The 20,850-nt window shown below is 41.2% G+C and overlaps 1 protein-coding gene across 1 annotated transcript in view; it reads left to right on the top strand.

Annotated features, from left to right (window-relative positions):
- Positions 1–20,850, top strand: part of Scfd2 (sec1 family domain containing 2) — a 323,120-nt gene that overhangs the window by 55,516 nt on the left and 246,754 nt on the right. Inside the window, exon 4 of the mRNA XM_021162778.2 lies at positions 8,155–8,330. Within this exon, the coding sequence (XP_021018437.1) occupies positions 8,155–8,330 (176 nt within the window). The remainder of the gene's footprint in view (positions 1–8,154; positions 8,331–20,850) is intronic.

The following is a 20,850-nucleotide window of genomic DNA, read 5'->3' as shown; positions in this document are numbered from 1 at the left end:
GTTCCACTGTGTGGCAAGACATACCGTGAGCTCCTTTGCTGAGTCAGACAAGGTGAATTTCACCCTAGTCAGCTCAAGGCTGCTCCCTAAGCTGAGGTCAGGACCTGTGCCCTGAGTGACTCTACAGAACTCAGAGTAAGGGTATCGGCCGCAGTGGTCAGCCACTGGAGGCCTGTAGGACTTCATTTCAGAAGAAGTTCCTCTAGAGGTTTCTGTTTTTAGGATTTATTTTAGTTTTGGTGTGGGTGCTGGGAACTATTGCCAAAGCAGTAGGCACTCTTAATTGCTGGTCTATTCCTCCAGCCCACCCTCCTGTTTCTCTTTCTTTCCCTTCCTTCCCCTCCCCTCCCCTCTCCTCCCCTTCCCTCTCCTTTCCTTCCATCTCCTTTCTTCTCCTCCCTTCCCCTCCCATCCCTCTCTTTTGTTTTTTAATCAGAGCAGGGACAACAGAATCAAGACATTTCCTTTTGGTCTATGTGTTCATGCAGACTTTGCGCTGTAGCATCTTCAGAGCTCTCCTTCACTTGCCTTCTTCTAAATGTAGCTGTCTATTTATTGGAGAGGTCCTTTGTCTGGAGGTGGAAGGTGACTTGGATGTTAGGCACCTGAAGATGGCCCTCTTGCTTACTCTAGAGATTCTGGATGCTTGGCACATGAAAATGGCCCTTTTGTTTATGGGAAGCGATTCTGGATGCTAGGCACCTAAAGATGGCCTTCTTGCTTATTCGAAGGGATTCTGAATTAGAGAACTTGGGGCTAGAGTTTAAAAAACAAACAAACTAAGAGCATGATATGGCAAAAGGCTCATGGCTCCTAAGTGGGAGTTTCTTTATTCAGAGCTTCTTTTAAGAGCAGGCGTTCTTTGATTAGAGTGGACCCACCAAGGGGATGTTCCATTGGCACATTCCTGGTATTCTTTCCCTGGATAGGGAAGTCTCATTCTTGCTCTCTACTGAAGCAGTGCTAGCCCTGGGAATGCTGGAGGTTCATAGAAAGGCAAGCCATAACTGTTTCTTGTGGTTTTATATTTCACCCTTTTGTGGAACTTTGGTGAGAGCTGTTTATTTTTTCTCTGGGGCCTGCGATTCTGTGGTGGTTTTACTTTATTCCAGACCAGTCTCAGAAAAGGTCCTCTGGCAGATTTCTTTGGATCTGTTGAATTGATTCCCTTCATAGAACTAAATGCTATTTTCATATTAGTTTTTTTTCTGCTGTGACACAGGGCTAAAAAAGTGTGTGTAACCAGAACACACACTATTAAAGCCTACCTCTCAAGCCTTCTTGAGTATTTATAAAGTGGACATCAGTTCACAGCTGAGCTTTCTCTAAGCTTCACTGTATAGATGGCTGGATATACTGCCCTCCATCCCTGTGGGGGAAGATTTATATGGTCTTCCCTCTCTCTGTGTCTCTCCCTTTAATAATTTGTTACTGTGTCTAATCGTCATCATTGTCAGGAAATGTTTTTCTCATGTGTGGCTTAAGTCTCCCCATCTGCACCTCAACCATATTTCTTTACCCTTGACCTCAATTGAGGTGGGACGCAGCAGTTACTATTGCTCCTCAATTTCTGTGGCTGTTGAAAGACAGAGCTTTACCTATTGTACAATCAATGGTAGTAATAAAGTCAGATTTCCCAGAGAAAAATAAACATCTGTCCATTACACATGAAACAGACATTACTTTGTTTCAGAATCATGAGAGTATTAAGAAAGAGATACTCATGCAAGCTTATGGGAAGTTCAGATGGCTGCATATATAAAATAAAGCATTAGTATTATTCCCATCCCCCTAACTTTACCATCTGCTTCTCAAAGGAATGTATGAACGAGGCAATATAATTACAGTATACAATTGAGCTTTGCTATGAATAGTTATATAGTTTATATTGATGTAAGCAGTATTGATTGATTTTAAACATTCAGATGCAACCTATGGAAAAAGAATGTAACACTAAAGCTATGCTTATAGGATGAAATATAAGTACCAATAAATCTTGACCAGAGAAAAACAAAGGGACAGATGATTTAAAGGCTGAAAGGCAGAAAGATAAGGAGTAAAAAGAAGGCAGAAGGACTTAGTGTCTTTTTAGGACTTGAACAATGTGATTCCTGTTCAAGATGGCAACAAATGAGACAGCTTCACATACAGTGCAAGTCGGATGAGCCAGACAGGGTGCTGAGTGCTTTTGTCCTTTGTAAACTACATCATGGTCTCTTCTGGCTGCTTCCCATCATTCTGTGGGGCCCCTTGAGAAAACCCTGGATTCAGGGTAGGCATTCAGCCTTTTATGCATTATTTAAAAATATTGCCACTCTTTTTAAAAATAAAATGTGTTGTTCCACAGTTGCATACTTACAGTGTACTCTGAGTATATCCTCCCCATTATCCTTTCCTATCTCCCAGGTAAAACCCTTCCCAGGTCCCCTTTCTACATTACCTGTTGTCAGTATGGAATGTTTGGTTTTTCATGTTGGGTATGAGTCAACATTATGTTTACACTAATAATGCTGTCTGCCCTGAGTAGTTACATTCAGCAGGGTTGACTCTGATCTATATGTTATTTATCTGCACTCCTGAAAAACCTTGTGTTTTGTGCAAAGATCACTTTAGGCATCAGGCTCATTGTGAAAGGAAAATTTACCTCCAGGAACATTCCATTCTATCTCTCTATCTTTCATATGTGGAATATATATGTATATATGTGTATATACACACACACATATATGTATACATACACACACACACACACACACATATATATATATATATATATATATACATACATACATATACATTCATGTACAATCTTATAATCAGAGCATTAACAAAAACAATAAAAATCTTGAATAAAATACTGGTACAGTTAAGAAGACATCTTTAATTTCCACACATTGATCTTATAGCAAATATAGGACTTGATATAAAGTATTGAAGTTGGCTCTTTATGAAGTAGTAGGGAAGTGGGAGCTGGTTGGCATTGGAAGCAAAGGGAAGCACACTGACGATGGTGGCCACTGAGCAGGGGTGCAATGACGACAGGCCTGGCTGGCAGAGCTGAGAGGCGGCACTGCTGCAATAGCTCTCAGCTCTTCCTGTAGCTGCACTGCTCAGCTCTGTCCATTTAGTTTGTTTTCCCCAAGAGATAATTGTATTTTAATGAGCTTGCTTTAATGAACTGCATTAGTGTTTAAAGACTTAAAAGTGTCACTTTTAAGTGTCACTTTTCCAAAAGTTGCTGTATATCATTGTGGTCTTGATATAAAGTAACTTTTCTTTTATGGTCCTTAAAAGTATCTTGCAGAGCCTTCTGGGTTGACATTTTTAAATCACCATGTAAATCTGCCTGACAGGTGTGTCTGCTTCTCTTTCATAAAATGAAGTATGGCTGACTGTTGGCTGACTGTTCTATTACTTCTTCAATGCCTGCTTCTTACTGCTGGCTTAGTTGATGGGAACTGCGGAGCTTTGATAGTATCTCTCTCTCTCTCTCTCCCTCCCTCCCTCCCTCTCTCCCTCTCTCTCTTTTTCTTTCTTTCTTTCTTTCTTTCTTTCTTTCTTTCTTTCTTTCTTTCTTTCTTCTGGTTTGATGACTTTACTTAAAATCACTTCTGTCTAACTACTTGTAATTTATTCAAAACACATAAAATATGCAATATTTATAGCATTTTCCATTTGTAAGTGCCATGCTTTCAAATGCTTTATGCACCATAGTAAAAACAGTTTACAGATCAAAGGCACAGAAGCAGAAGTAGGGAACTCCTACTCACTGATGGAGTCATCATGTGGAGTCACTGATCCTGGAAGCTTTTCTTTTCTGGTTTTTGAGTCAGGGTTTCTCTGTGTAGCCCTGGCTGTCCTGGAACTCACTCTGTAGACCAGGCTGGCCTCAAACTCAGAAATCTGCCTGTCTCTGCCTCCCAAGTGCTGGGATTAAAGGAGTGTACCACCTCTGACCAGCTTCCTGGAAGCTCTTCTTTTCAGTTCATTGGTTGGATTGCATTTGGTTTTTGGTTTTTCTTGTTTTGTTTTTTGTTTGTTTGTTTATTTTTTATAAGGCTGTGGTTAAATTGTAAAAATGTAAGAAACTCTTGTCAACTTCCAGTTTAATGTTATTCCTGTTAGAAAAGTGACTTACTTTCATGGCATAGCTTATGCAAAAGGAAGATATACTGTGGACTAGAACACTGATGCTTCATGGTTGTTAGCTCAAGGCTTGGGTTTGGTTGGTATTCTTGTTAGGAGATATTTTGTTTCTTTCTGCCACATGCCATAAGTGGGAAGGAGGCATTTCCTAAATACATCGACTAAGTGCAAATCTCAGCAATGCTAACAGTAAAAACATTAAATGTTTTCTAATGGTACCCTGATTTTTAAAATGAGTATATGCTGAGGCTAGGGTATGGCTCAGAAGACCATTTGCCTAGAGTGGGTGATATAAAAGTAGATCATAGAGTTATTACAATAAAAATCTAAGCAGATCATCTGGGGATGTCTTTGGTGATTCTTATTTCCTCTAAAATGTTTCTCTAAAACAGAGTTCCATGACACACATGGAGCCTTTGACACTCTGGGGACTTATTTTTCTTTATTGTTATAGTCATGATGAATAAGATTTGTATGGTAGTTAAGTGGATCCCCCACCCACCCCACCCAATCTTACCCCTCACTCTCCTTTGGTGCTAGAGAGTGAGCCCAAGATTTTCTACAGCTAGGAAGGCCTTCTACCATGGAGCTATAGACTCAGCTCATTCTACCTTCACCCCCAGCAGTGAAGATTGAACCAAGAGCCTTGCACATGCTCGGGAAGAATGGCTGTCTCTTTCGAGTGCCTGGAATCTCCATGCTGCGGTCATCCAGTGTGACACATAAGGAAGCACATGGAGAAGGCTGCGGATGTAGTCAACATCATGTGCAAATGGTGGGGACCGCACAGAGCTCATGCCAGCCTTGGGATCTGAGCACCTCAGAGCAATGCTTGTTTTCACCTATTTAATACAGTGTGTGTCTGCATATTGTGACATAAAAATGACAGTAACTTACAAAAGAAGTATATACTATCACATGTAATTTATGAGACAGGCTAATTAATCAAAGGGCATCAAGGAGACATTTTTCTGTATGTTTATTTCTAGCAGCAATGTGTTTATTTCTGTGGCTGGTGTGAGAAAATATATCAAATTAATGGATAGTTGAAAGTTATGGTATAAATTAGTAATAAGGAAATGAACTAAGACATAGGGGAAAGGCTTGAATGGACACTTAATTCGAAGAAGTATTGGATGTCAGATGTGCACCTGAAAGGATGATCAACTTCACTAGTCCATAGAAAAAAATGCAAATTCAAACCATAAGGACCTTTTATCACATACATGTTAGAATAGCTAAAACCAATGTAACTGACAGAATCAAGTGCTGGTGAGGATGTGAAGCTACTAGAACCTCTCTCATGTTGCTATGGGATGCTTCATTTTGCCTTAAGTTGCCAGACTTATAATAAATATGCACTTAGTATATGACTGTAACCACCTACTCTTAGACATTTACCAAAGAAAAATGAAAACATAGGTGCATATAGACACATGAAAACCTATACTTAGATGTTGGTAAAGCTTTGTTTACAAAAAGATAACCCTAATTATCCTGTAATTGTGGTTAGATAACTAGATACCTAAGCTATAGTATGCCTAATACAATGAAGTAATAATCAGAAGGTAAAAGGAGAAAGCTATTATTTCCATCAGGAACATGGATGAATCTCAAATACATGATGCTGATGTGAAAAAAGCCAGAGTCAAATATTTGTTACATCAGTGTGGTTTATATGACATTCTAGAAGGGAGAAACTATCAGAGAGAGATCAGACAACAGCATTTTAGTATTCATCAAGGTGTAGAGTTGGAAGGATGGAATTGATGACAAAATGGAGGCATAGATAGACCAATAGAAACCTAGAATCTGCATCTAGGTTGTGGTGATGGTTACTCAACACAGTTGACCAGGGATAGAGAAATGGAGGGAAGCAGAGACAGAGCCCACAGAGATTTCAGACCCCAGAGACCAACATTGGTGTGCAGATCTAACTTTTATTGTTCAGTACAAAGCTTACATATAATTTTTCAACCAATAAAAGAGAAGTTATGTAATCAAGGGCCAAGCTGGGGATTACACACGCTGCTGACTTATTGAATTTAATTTGCTTGCCCATGATTCTGTAGAGGAGTGGTCTAATTGCCCGGGGGTGGGGGTGGATTTCTTTAAAGACTGAGGAAGCTGCTATCACCATGGTCCATGATGTTTTGTTCTGTCTGACTGTTTGCTGGGTGTTACTTTTGATCTCAAGCCATGTACAGCCTGACCAGGATTCCTGCAGCAGGCACAGGAGACCATGTGGTCTTATTCTTCATTCCACTTCTTCCTCCAACTGGCTCCTTCTCACATCCTCCACAACTCAACACAAGTGCTATAGATGTTTGTCAAAACCCATGGAACTCCGCACCAGACAAGGGTGGATTTTAACTATATATAAATGATACCTTAATAAGCCTGGGGAAGAAAATAAGGCAAGAAGTATAAGTGTTTTTTCCTTCTTTCTTTTAGTACCTGAACAAGTAAATTGTCAGGTTGTACTTTGAGAACCAAGGATGGGAGCGGATAACTGAGGAGGTGAATGATATATGCAGATGTCATAAATAAAACCTATTAGTTTGTATACTCTAGAGAGAAGAGAGATAGTAGATAGATAGATAAATGATAGATACATTGATAGGTGATAGATAGTAGATAGATAGACAGACAGACATCAAGGTGAGGCTGAACCTTGTTGAAGAACTAGAGAAATTCATGAGGAATAGTCATTTGCTGTTCTTTTTCTCATGTGCTTGCCATCAAACACTGATAAGAAGGCACCTTAGTATTTTTAATCTCTTCACAAACATTTGTTTAAAAGGTAGATGTGATTCAGGGTTTTAAGTTACTCGTGGCCAGGTCTGTTTGGTGTGTGTCATAATCTTTAGCAAAAGCTGCATATTAGGTGCTATCTGTTGACTTACACTGGCAGACACTCAGTTGTGAATACCTTGGGTGAGACTAACAGATGCCACAGGGACCTAGTTTGCTACCTCCTGTAGTTGCTCTGAGAATCAGAAGAGGCCATGTTTCTTTGAGCGCCTGCATGTGCTGAGTCAACAAAGGTTGTTTTATTAACAGTGAAAATACCTGTAAGTATAGCAATAAACAGTCGAAATTCAGTTTCAGAGAATAGTCCACAAGCCCAGCACGGGTGAGGTCTATAGGAATGATCTATCGACTCAGAATTGTGCCTGACTCCGTGCTTTCTTTTTGCCTGATGAGGAGAATTTGGTGTATAGGAGTATTGTGTAAGACACTCATGACCGTCAGCTATGAAGTGTAACCAATCAGAAAGTGGGAGATGAGTCCATCAAAGGACCCGAAGGAGCTTATCAGTCCAGAGTGTGCACGTCTTCAGATGCACTTTGTACATCCACTAGCAATTTACTCTCATTTGCCAAACACTTTTGTTCCATGGAACATACAGCCTTGAACCTCATGAATACAGTAGTGAAGTCCCTGATACCAGGGATGAAGGCTTTAGACACAATTTTAACATGTTTTGTTTTGTTTTGTTTCGAGGCAGGGTTTCTCTGTGTAGCCCTTACTGTCCTGGAACTCACTCTGTAGACTAGGCTAGCCTCGAACTCAGAAATCCGCCTGCCTTTGCTTCCCAAGTGCTGGGATTAAAGGTGTACACCACCACTGCCCGGTTCTAACATGTTCTTTACACACATACACACAACTAAAAAGCTTTCCATTTAACTCTTGTATCTTGTCATGCATAGATATGCTATATTGAGATCAACAAATATTTGTGTGCCTTTACTTGAAAACTCTTTTCAGGATATTAGGCAATTATCAAATGAGTTCTACTAGCAATATGGCTTTGGCTAGTTGGCTTAATTCTTCTTTTCTTTCTTGCAAGCCTTTGTGTTCCTAGAAGAATCATAATAGTTTAGGAAAGATTGGTCAGCTCTGGAGTTCTGTGCACATGTAAGACAGTGACTTTGTTCAGGGCCTCTTTGTCATTATTTAGTAAAAGGGAAGAGAGTACAATGATAAATTTTTATCTTTCTCCAGGAAGAGTGACTCCAGGGCAGCTCATGTCCTATATTCAACTCTTCAAGAACAACCTCAGAGCTCTTACAACTCACTGTGGGCTTCTACAGCTTGGGATGGCCACAGCTCAAACTCTGAAGCACCCACAGACTGCCAAGTGGGATAACTTCCTGGCGTTTGAAAGGCTCCTTCTACAGGTAAGCTGCTGTGTGGCCTTATCCATATGTTACTAACTGAGGGTCTGACTTCCAGCAGTACACTTTGGATATCTGTTCTAATCTGAGTAATCATATTATTGACATGCACAGCTGTGGGTTGAATGAGATTGTCCCCCATGGGGTCAGATACTTGGTTCCTGGTTAGTGGCACTGTTTGGATAGGCTTAGGAGATGCGTCCTTGATGGAGGAAGTGTGACAATGTGGCCAGGACAGTTCCCAGCTCCCTTTCTCTCCTTTGTGATTTAAGATGTGACCTGTCAGGTTGCTTCTCCAGCCACCATGACTGCTGCCTGACTTCCCATTGTGGTGGTGATGGTCCCTCTGGCACCATAGCACAAAGAAAGCCGTGGCATGGTACTCTATGACAACAACAGGCAAACAACTAATACATGTGCTCTGCATCAAATCCTCTGAGTGCCACCCAGTTCAAATTCAGCCAGAAAAACTTGACATTTATTAAAAAAAAAAATAACGTTGTTATCTTTGAGTTCTTAACTATAAGAAAAACTTTGACTATTTTATTAACTTCTGGAAACTTGCTTTCATTTCTATGCACACTGTGTCTTTCTAGATCTTCATAGTCTTTATATAATTCTTGCTAATTTTTCTGTAAAAAGCTCCAGGTATTTATATTTCTTTGGTAGTACCTAGTCTGTAATCTATGTACAACATCGAGCACATGCCTTAAAATAACGCTTAGCAACAGATGCAGGGAGGTAAATCCTGTTTGTAGTGTTTAGTGTGAGGGCTGGTTGTTGGGGCAGAATTGTCTATGATTTATGAAATACCTTCATAGGAAACTTTAAAACATTTATTTATAAAGCATTTTTGCATTATAATGAATTTTAAAAGTATTATAAAATATAAACTTATATAATATGGCAAACAACTATGCACTTTCCATACAGGCACATTATAATTTATCATTTTTCACAATTACCCATAGATCCTATTAATTAAAGAAATAAAAGTAGAAATTAATGAAGCACCTTTGATATAGATTTTTCCATAATCCAATTCTTTTTTCTCTCTAGAGATAGGTCTAGCTCTATTCTTGCTTTTTTTAAACTTTCTTTAAATATTTGTTTTTCTGTAGTATAGTACATTTATTATAGGCTTTACTTTTTGCATAATCTACATTGTACTATAAATATTGTTAAAAAATTGAATTCATCTCTCAACTTCCAATTTTCAAGACAACTGAAAATTATATATAGTTTGTTCATTAATACTATACCATAAGTATCCAATTGATGTGTGTGTGTGTGTGTGTATGTGTATGTCCACAGTGTGTTAAGCAGGGATGCTCCCCTTAAGAGAGTATATAAAGCAGGTGTGAGCATCCTGGATCATGTCTTCAGAAGCCCATGGGAGGGGTTTCTCCAGGCCGCATTGTTTGGAGACGTTTATTAGGTCATGGACTATTTAGTAACCTCAAATCTGTGTGTTTGCTAAGCATCATCAAGTTGCAATTAGGGATTTTTCTTGTTCGTAGAACACTCTTCTCAGCATGGTGTCCAACATTTCAGTATTATACAAATTACCGATATCTTATAGCAGTCAGTGGCTGTATTTTGTATAAATTTACAATTGTAGTAGATAAGAATAGCTTATACTTACTGGCTATTCATCTTTACTCTTTTTGTTTTGCTCATCTTTTATTTAATGTTCTTTTTTAAACAAATTCTGGATATTAGGCTTTTAAAAGTTATATGGTAGCCGGGCAGTGGTGTCGCACACCTTTAATCTCAGAACTTGGGAGGCAAAGGCGGGCGGATTTCTGAGTTCAAGGCCAGCTTGGTCTACAAAGTGAGTTCTAAGCCAGCCAGTGCTACACAGAGAAACCCTGTCTCAAAAAAAAGTTATATGGTATAATTTTTTTTTTTTTTACTAAAACAGAACTTTTGGTCTGGAGAGATGGCTCAGTGGTTAAGAGCACTGATGACTCCTCCAGCGGTTCTAAATTCAATTCCCAGCAACCACATGGTGGCTCACAACCATCTGTAATGGGATCTGATGCCCTCTTCTGAAGTATCTGAGGACAGTTACAGTGTACTCATATACATAAAATAAATCTTTAAAAAACAAAACAAAACAAATAATTTTTATTTTGACATTTGATTTTTAAAAATTTTTTTTATGTTGTTATTTTGATTCTTATTCAGTATTTCTATGTGTAGCCCTGGTTGTCCTGGAACATAGTCTTTAGACTGGACTAGTCTTGATCTCACAGAGATCCAACTGCCTCTGCCTCCCAAGTGCTAGGCTTAAAGTAAATAAAGTAATAAAGAAAAGCCAGACAAGGCAACCAAGACACCAGATGCATGATCAACAGTCAAAGCTGAACAACTGTACTAGGACAATTACTAGCAATAAAAAAGTCATTTTTATTTTGAGCAGAAACGTAGCCCTGGAACTTGACTTTAAGGCCTTAAATTCTCAAAGATCCACCTACCTGTGTATCCTGAGCTATCCATGAAAATATCTAAATATCTTTCATGGAAAAATATGAAATCAATCAGAATTTGTTTCAACCATGAGAAAAAAATATTCCCCCAGTGTAAGAGGAAGAAAATGATGTCAAAGATGTCATCTGTATCAGTAAAGTTAATACACACACACACACACACACACACACACACGTGTGTATGCATGTATACATATATCCATTCAAGAAACAAATTAGATCAAGCCAGATCACGAGTAAAAAAAAAATTCTAGGTGGATTCAAAACTCAAATGTTAGTGCCAGCCAGCTGCCGCTGGGCCTCCTCCACTGTGACCCCTGCACTGCCACTGGGCCTCCTCCAGTGTGACCCCGCACTGTCACTGGGCCTCCTCCAGTGTGACCCCTGCACTGCCACTGGGCCTCCTCCAGTGTGACCCCTGCACTGCCACTGGGCCTCCTCCAGTGTGACCCCTGCACTGCCACTGGGCCTCCTGCACTGTGACCCCTGCACTGCTGCTGGGCTTCCTCCACTGTGACCCCTGCACTGCCGCTGGGCCTCCTCCAGTGTAACCCTGCACTGCCACTGGGCCTCCTCCACTGTGACCCGGCACTGCCGCTGAGCCTTTTTCACTCTGACCCCAGTTGACTTTATGGCTTAAGTCAGACTAAGAGCTCCTATCCTGGAAAAGTGGCACATGGCACCCACTCTCTCTACTGCTCTGACTCACAGTCTGCTCTGAAAACCTCAGCTCAGGCTCTGGAATACAAAGCTACTGAACCAGGCTTTAAACTAAGAGTTTATTCAAAATAAATGCTTTCATCTACCAACAGTGATTACGCTTTAAACAATAGGGGATTTAAGATTTTCATACCTCTTTCTCTCCTTCTCATCCCCAGAGTCCACAGCAGTGTTTTAAATGTTGAACGTATTTATAGTCATTGTCAAATTATTCATTTACCAACAGCATAGGCTGAACCCAGACACACAGACTTGTGATACGAATCATGGGTGTGTTAGATCATAAAGATACTTTCTTTGCTTAAGGAATTGTATTATTTTAAATCAATTTTTTTTTCAGTTTACAACTGGGGGTGTTGATTTTCTAAAATTACTTTATGATTTTATTTTCTATGTGTGGGTGTTTTGCTTACATACATTTTCCCATGGAGTCCAGAAGAGGGTGTTGGATCCTCTGGAGCTGAAGTTGCACACATTTGTGAGCCGTTGTGTTGGTGCTGAGGATCACACCCAGGTCACGTGCGCGTCTCCAGTGCGCTCGGCTGCTGAGCCACCTCTTCAAAACCCACACGAAGTTATTGGAATGTGTTAAATTTAGTTTTAGCGGATGTGTAACACACCAAAAATTGTGCATATGATAGAATAGCATAGTGCTTTGATTTATGGGTATATTGTGTGGTGTTCAAGTCAGATTAAACATGGCTCTGACACTATTTTTCATGATAAAAATTCCGCATGTCCTTTGACAGGTTGTTTGAAATGTGTGGTCTGCTGCTGTTACTTAGAGCAGCCGAGCTATGCAGCAATAGCACACTAGGACTGCAGGGCTAGTCTCTTAAGTCAAAACCTAGAGTCACTTAGTTTGGCATTACAGATGTGGAATTTTCCATTTTAATAATACAGCAAGATAATTTAGATTAGAAAGTGAAACTGAAATATGAACACCGCAGTGTCTTATGATGCTTTAGTACTGAGGGAAACTAGGCACACATCGCTAGGCTTGCTGCCAGGCAGGTAGCAAGCACTCCGATAGTAGGAACCATCCACCATGTGTTCTTTCAGATGAGCAAACTAAGCAAAATGTCTGTGTTATCATGCCATACTGCTAATATATTCTCTTCTGTACTTTACTCTTCTAAGTTAAAATTTATTGAAGAAAAATGAGTGCCACTCAGAAAAATGTTGTATTTTAAAAGTTACTGTTTGGTAACACTCAACAGTATTTTTCTTTAAGTCTTAAGTATATAGCTGATGTTTTTATGCTAATTGTCACCGGAAAAGGCTTTTATTGGGTGTAATATAATTTACAGTGGTTATAAAATGCTAGCAAGCTATAGAGAAGAGGAAGCAGCTGTGTTTATACTTCCTATAGCACTCACATGTAAATATATACGTTTTATTCTTCTTTTGCTATTGCTTTATATAAAACTATCCAACTTGGAAAATAGGTTTTAAATGAAAAGCTAAATGATTATAAATCAATTCAAGCTTATATAGGTATAATATTCCCTTAGCTTAAATTGTATCTGTCTTTGCAATCGATGAAAAAAAAAAGCACATGATTTTTAAAGTTGCCAAAGTAGTTTTTTAAGGGTAAGATTTGTTTTTTTTCTATTAAATTGTAGATTACCTTTTTCTAAAACAAACTACATTTAAGGAAGTAAATAATAATATATCTGCTAGCCTTGTAGCATTGGAGGCTTTACCTTCTGAATTCCCTGATGCTTGTATTAGCTTTCAAGCCACATGGCTTGGCAATATATATAATGGTCATTATTGCACTGTTCCTGATTGGCTGTCACCTTGGGAGGTCCTGTTTTATTATGCCTGTTTTCAGCCATTTATAATAATTAAGATTGAGGTTTTCTGGGAAGAAGTTCCCACCAGTCTGCTTTTCTTTGGCCAAAGGCCATAGTAGCCAGAGTCAGTATGTCCCACAGTGCTGTTCCCATTTGCAAACCAAGGATGATAACGCTTGGCTTGAGTAAAGATCGAGCAAGGAAGCCGAAAACAATGATCCTGTAACTTGTCCTTGGTGCTGTTCCAGAGATGGGGGCAGGGGGCATTCCAATAGGATATTTTTCTGAGGACAGTTGTAGAGTGCACTTTTCACAAAAATACACTGAAAAATAAACCCAGGGCTGTAGAGATGGCTCAGCAGATAAGAGTGCCTGACTGCTCTTCCAGAGGACCCAGTTTTGCATCCCAGTGCCCACAGGGTAGTGCACAACTGTTTGTATCTTCAATCCCAGGGGATATGATGCCCTCTTCTGGCCTCCATCAGTATTGCATATGTATAGTGTGAAGATAACAAATGCAGGCAGAAAACCTGTGCACATAAAAATAACACATAAACCGTTAAAAAAGAAAGAAAGAAAATAATTCCCGGGAGAGAGAGCAAAGCAGAGCAGACGTCACCCTCCGAATCTCCACAGGGTTTCCTTAGCACGTGCTTGGCCTCTCTCTCACTCTCCCTGTTGTCTGCACAAACAGTGACGTTTCACTCCATGAGTTTAGTCCTACCTGTTTTCCTCTTGGACGGATCCTTCCCCAAAGGATGCGTGCAGCAGGGCTTCCTGCTCCTCTGTAAGAATAGGGTGGCGGCAGCTCCTGTTTCCTCACCTCTCTTCTCTGGAGTCAGCTGTCAGCGTGCAGCTGCTGCCCTGCCTTGTGCCTTCATTGGTGGCCTGACCTGGTGAAGGCTTGCCTGTGACCAGGGATAGGAGACTGACTGAGTCCCTGTACCACAGTACCAAGTTCACAGGGCTTATAGCTTTGCCCTTCCACCACGCAGGCTGGCTCTTTACTGTATATTCATGCAGCATATGAATATATGTGTCTTCATGCTACATGAGATTTACCTATGCAGATTGATGGTGTGTAAGATGTTTTCAGAGACCTGCGAGTCTTAGAAATAACAGGGGTCGGGGTAGCTTAACATTTGGGAGCCTCGGGTGCTCCTATGATGGCACATATCTTAACTCACACAACCTGTGACTTTTATTTCCTTCAGTTCAGAACTCCTGGTTCATGGGGGTCAACTTTAAAGTTGACTGGTGCAAAAACTGTGTCTTCTCTCTATCACTTTCTCCTCTCTCCAGAGAAGCACTTGACTTCTAGTTCTTTGCCAAGAGATGTAGCACTTCCAAATCATAGATGGAAAAACCAACCTGAAAAGCTGTTTCCAAAATAATTATTTCATTCCGTGTAATAACCATTTCTTGAGTGCATGAGGTCTGCAGACAGGGAAGCAGTGAGACCAAGAAACCATGTGGTTCCTTGACTTTTCATACACTGTAATGGGCATTAGATAGCAGTGTTCTCAGCACTGTGGGAGCATCTTAACAGGGTTTCATAGGCTAGCTAAAATGTCTCCTGCTGTGTTAATATTCCCCTGTAATACAGTAAGCCCTAGATTCCAACCAACCAGTTTTTTAAGTGAATTTCATGAACTAATTGTGTGTTCACGAATGGTTAGGTTGAGCTTGACCATGATCTTGCTGCTGGTGATTATGGGAGCTGAGTTGCAAGCCAGTCTGTCTGACACTGAATCCCCTTTTAACTATGTATTCCTGGAGCCTTTGTACCAGCGTAAGGTATTAGAACGACTGTTGGTTAATTTTTCAGTCATCCCTCCATACTTGTTCTCAAGTATGAGGATAGGAGTTTTTCTTTGATACTGGTTATAGTGTGTGTGTGTGTGTGTGATGCTTGTGTGTGCATGTGCATATGGAGGCCATATGCCAACACTGAGTGTTTTCCTCTATCAACTCCCATCTTATTTTTGGGAAGACTCTCTCTCACTGAACCTGGAGCTCAGCATTTTGTTTAGGCTCAGTGTTGAGAGAGCCTGCTGACATCACCCTGTTTCCATCTCCCAGTTCTGGGTTACAGATCTGTGCCACCACACCTGGCTTTTACATGGGCTCTGGGATCTGAGTCAGATCCTTGTGCTTGCACGGTGGAGTTTACCCATGAGCCAGTGCAACTTTACCCACTACCGTGCTTGCGTCTCTTCCACCTCCCTCAACTTATACTTTACCTTAGTGTTCATTCCTTGGCAAGCCTTTAATTGGACCTTATGTGACTTAACTCATTTGATGACAAGGATATTAATCACCTCGATTTCACCTTTAAAAAAAAACAGAATATTTTATTTTAATGTTCTTGATATTGACTTATTAAGGCATTATAATTTTGAATATTGAAGGAGAAGGGAGGAGGAGAAAGAAAAATATGAAATATGAAACAATTTTCACGAACTTCTTGTTAATTTGTTGAGCATGGGGGCATTGCCAGGTTAGGAGCGAGTGAATCTGTGCCAAGCACCTGATTAGAAAGGGACTCAGATCATGTAAACTGTTGCTCTTAAACCTGGCTTGTCTCAAAAGTGGTGATATCATATGTTATTCCAGCTGGAAGCCAGAGTTAGTAATCAGACAAAGTAAATTTAAGACTGACAATTTTAGTTCTTAGTGTGTTATGGGTCTACCAAAAATGCTTGCCTCTATGCTAGTAATTGAAGGAGCAGTGCATACAGGTGGGTGGGTGTTCATTGCGTGAAAAACAGGAGAAGCTTAACTGTAGCGATGAATCAGTTAAACTGCTTTGGCTCCCAGTGGGCCCTGCACACACCCAAGAGCTCTCTGGATTCACAAATGAAAGACAGACACACGCGCACGCACACACACACACACACACACACACACACACACAGAGTACCAGCTAATTGTGATATGTCTTGACTAGCTCAATGGCTGGGCACTTCTAAACCTTCCCGTGGCTAGCAAACACTCCCCTTTGGTATTACTGGCTTAATACCTTCTAAATCTTTATTTTATCTTTGCTGCCCTGTTACCTTCTAGACAGCCCCCTCATGGGGCCACTTCCCTTTCCACCTACATTGCTGGACAGTTTCTCTCCTGCAACTCTTAATTCTGATTCCTTTGCCTCGAGACATGGTGATTCCTCCTCTTTCCTTCTCTCTCAGTCCCTTGCCTGCTCAGTCTAAAAGTTGTGCCCCATCTTCTTGCCCAGCCATTGGCCGTATGGCAATTCTTTATTATCAATTGAAGCCAGATGGGGGCAGGGACCCTCAGGTCTGGAAGCACAGCTTTTGGGAGCCGAAATAAGACAAAGCCTTAGAACCAATTCTCAACACATAACCTTATTCTGGTTTGCTTGACCAAAAGAAAGATAATGATGTGTGTCTCACTGCACTGACTTCTGTCCTTAGCTCGACTCCTAGTGCTATGCTGGCTATACCAGCAGTGGATAAGATTATTATTTTCTTTTTCTTTTTTAATCATCTATACGTTTTTGAAGAGTGCTAAGAATCAAACTCAATACCTTGCACATACTAGACAAGGACTTTCCCCCTGGGCCATGCTCTTAGGTATAACATATTGATGTCTAAGAATGAAAGGAAATAACAACATTGTGTAATGAAGTTTCTTTTACGTTATTTTCCCTTGTAGAAAGTGTATTGCTCATGTCCATTTGTAGGACATCTTAGATATAACTTAAAGGTAGGGTTTTCTTTTTAAAATACTATTTGTTCTTTGAAAGTTCCATGTATTTATGCAATGTATATTTAACCTTTTATTGATTCATTTTTTGTGAATTTCACATCATGCACTGATCTTTCCAGCCCTTCATATCCCTTCATGCCCTTGCAACATCCCTTCCCAAATAAAAATAAAATAAAATAAAGAATAATAACAACAAGAACAACCAACTCCACCTCCCTATGGAAGCTGTAGTGTTACAGTGTATCACACAGTACACACTTTTGTCCACACACCTTTATTTGCAAATGTTCATTGCAATGAGTCATTGGTCTGGTTTGAGGCCTCTGGATTCTGCTACACTATCAATACTGAATCCTCACAGGGACTCCTCTGGGGTATCCTGTTGTTGCCCTGAAGCTTTGGATATGTAGGACCCTTCATGAGTTCTAGCAGGTTTGTAGACGGGGTAGATGTTATTGTGGGCCAACTCAAAACCCTGCATCTAGGCCTGGGCAGAGTTGGTCAGTCTCCAGCTCTATTGAACCTACACCACCAGGGTAAGTTCTTCAGCACTGTCCCAGCTAGCTCACCCAATGCTACAGCCAGAAAGGGGCAGGGCAAGCTCTCCCTCTCTCATGCCCTTGGGCCTGGCTCACTTGTGCCCACATCACCTGGCCCAGCTTTATGTGCTGCCCAGATGAAGTAGGTGTTGGGTCTGCTCTCCCACATGCTATAGCCAGTGAGGGGTGGTGCCAGCTCTGTGAAGCCCTTGAATATCAACATGGTCCCCGGTGGTAGCCCAAACCAGGGATGTCTGCATGGCCTTTCGTAATACTGGCAATGGACCTAGACCGAGTCCTGCTGCTGGATGGTCATGAACGCAGACATGGCCCTCAGTGGCAGTACTGCTGGGGACTTCACCATGGCCTCAATTCTGAATATCCACCTCTCTCCATAGTGCTCAGACAGACTTCTTTGCTTCTCTTTCTCATCTCCCCACCACGTGCTTACACATAGTGGTGGGCCATGCAGCGGGTGGGCAGGCTAGGAACCTCATGTTCAGTAGTGTTGTTTATGTCATGGGGTTGTTTATGTACATGGACTGGATGTTGAGTACACATCTGTGGAGAAGGAGATGACACTCAGGGATGATGTCCAAGAGCTGGCCTGGACACAGACAGTGCAGTGGCTTTGGCCACTGATTTGTTGTAACAGAGTTAGGAGCTGAGTGAACAGCTCATCTGTACAGCTAAAGTAGTCTCTCTCTGTCCCTCAGTCAGAGTCCTTTCTTTTAGTATTCACATGAAGTTTACGTCTTCATTCAGACCAAGTAATGAACTACATATGGGTAAATTTCCTTTCAAGGTGAAATTTTCAAGAAAATAAAAGATTTGTAGAAAATTGAGCAAATCATATTTCTAGGTTTAAATAGTGATTTATGTTTTTTTTTTTTAAACCAAGGAAGTCAATAGCACCAAACATTTGTCGGTCATTTCAGAATTATTCCTGCCTGCTGCTGTGCTTATTAGCTCTTGTGTGCTTGTGCCATATGGGCTCCACATCTGGTGACCAGTCCGTGGTGTTTTTAGGGGGGTGTGGGGGTGGAATATCCAAAATTTGCTTTGAGGAGCAACATAGATACGTTGCCACAGAATCCAGTACTGCCCCTTTCTGCAAATATCTGGCCCCCAATCAAATCCATAGCTCTGAAGTTATATTCTTCTTCAGAGCTCACAGTAACTAAACAAGACACAGTACAAATTGGGACTTTAAACTGTTGGGCACCAGTTTTCTCTCAGTACATTACTTACGATGATATCTCTTTGATGTCTTGACATATCTCTGAAATCATGATTAAATATGGTAACCAGAACTAGTTCTGACTTGCGCTGGGACAGTCATTTGGAATCAATACTGAGAGCACTGCTTGGAAGGGCGCTTTTACTTTTAATGAATTTAAGTGGTGCTGAAGTTTCAAGTCTTTTTTTTCCCTCACTTCTTCCAGAACTGTCATTAGAAAAGTTATCATGATCTGTTATTAAACTAAATATATACTTCAATAAAACAGTAAGTCCAAGATACTATTAGCGAATGTTTGTCACTCAATGTTTTTCTGATTTATCATAGACATCCACGGTCTCATTTGTGAAAGCAGCAGGCTTTTCTGGCAAACACTCTTAGCAGTCTGTTTGCAGTCACTTGAAAGGCATCTCTGCAATCAGAGCCTTGAGGCCTGTCAGAGCACATACGTGTATGGTGTTTCCTGGCAGGCACTGAGAACTGGCTTGGTGATTTAAATCCAATTATGTGTTCCAGCACCGAGCTTTGTATTCTTAACCCATCCCTGTTCCTTCTCACACTGTTTTAGAACACAGTTGCAATTTGTATCATTTCTCTGTGGGAAAGAAACACAGTGGGAAGAAAGGGAAAGGAGCACTGGGATGAGCTGGTGGTGTTGGAAAATGTTTTCCAAGTGTCACAGGTGGGAAAAGCTGCTTGCAGATGAGCCTGATGGGAAACACCATGGCCAAGGACCCCCTGCTGTTGGAATTTGACTCTTTCAAAGTGTCAGGTACCCTAGGACACAGTGGGCACAGTGAGTAACTGAAACAGTTCTTTTTGTCAGTCCTCTGATGCTCTTCTGGAACCCCAGTATGTGGTCGCATCCAAGGCCAGGTATCACCAGCCTTCTTGTTCCTCACCTCATCACCATCCGCTGGCCAATCTGTTCTTGCTTTCATCCTGTTTCCCTCCTGGAAATAGGTTTTAATCTTTGCCTGATTGTTCTCTCCTCCTACACTACCTCTTGATTTGAAATGTGTGTGGGTAGCTGAGTGGGGCAGTCACTGAGACCTTCACTTTAAATCTGGATAAGAGCCATTTGATGAGATTCCTGTGACCCGCCTTCGGAGGCCTTAGAGGTGAGGAGGCATTGCCTCTCAGATTGCCGTACATTGCTGTGGCCAGATTGTCAGCAAAATCTTTTCATTGGTAAGCTTTATGTTGAGGGGCTGGGCTGGGCCCCAACGTTGTAACAGTTTCTGCCTTGCAAGCATGAAGACCCCAGTAGGGACCCAGCAGCTGGTGAAAGCTCTGTAGCCTCAGCACTGGGTGGGGAGAAGACTGACAGATCCCTGGAGCTCACTCGCCAGCTGGTGAACTCCAGATTCAATAGACAAGGACTCGGTAATCAAGAGCTGAAGTAAGTGTGTGTGTGTGTGTGTGTGTGGTGTATACAAATGTACATATACTTTTTATTCAAGAGGATGGTGTCAGGACATCTTCAGCACCTCTCTCTCTACCGTAGTTTTTGAGAGTCTGTTACTGAAACTGGAGCTTTTGTGTTTTCCTAGGCTAGCTGGCCAAAAAGCTGGGCGATCCATCTGTCCCTGGGCACTGACTGACACACCTGGCTTTTTTTGTTTTACAAGGATGCTGGCGATCTGAACTCAGGACCTTGTTCTTGCTCTGCAATCATGCGAGGCACTGCATGCTGCTTAACTAGAGACTTGTTCATTGTAGTCACTGCTGTCAGTCTTGTTCTTCAGTTGCCTACTGTCTTGCTGTTAGCCAGCATGTTACTAATGCAGGATTCCCTGCCATTAAAATAAGCACCACGGTACCATTGCAGTGAATTTCTACCACATTCTGTGGGGCAAGTGAAACCTTGCCACCGGGCAGAAAACCTGGTAAGACTGAGCAGATTAAGGAACCCCGACAATTCTCATCACTGAGAACAGTAGGCAGTTGAATCTGTTCATGACCAGGTTCCTGTCCTGGAGCATGAGACCATGACACCTC

Source organism: Mus caroli, unplaced genomic scaffold (genome assembly GCF_978045245.1).
Source record: "Mus caroli unplaced genomic scaffold, Mus_caroli_1 scaffold_4, whole genome shotgun sequence".
In the NCBI taxonomy this organism is placed as follows: domain Eukaryota; kingdom Metazoa; phylum Chordata; class Mammalia; order Rodentia; family Muridae; genus Mus; species Mus caroli.
Note: the sequence above shows the minus strand (reverse complement) of the source record. Positions and strands in the feature narration are given on the sequence as shown.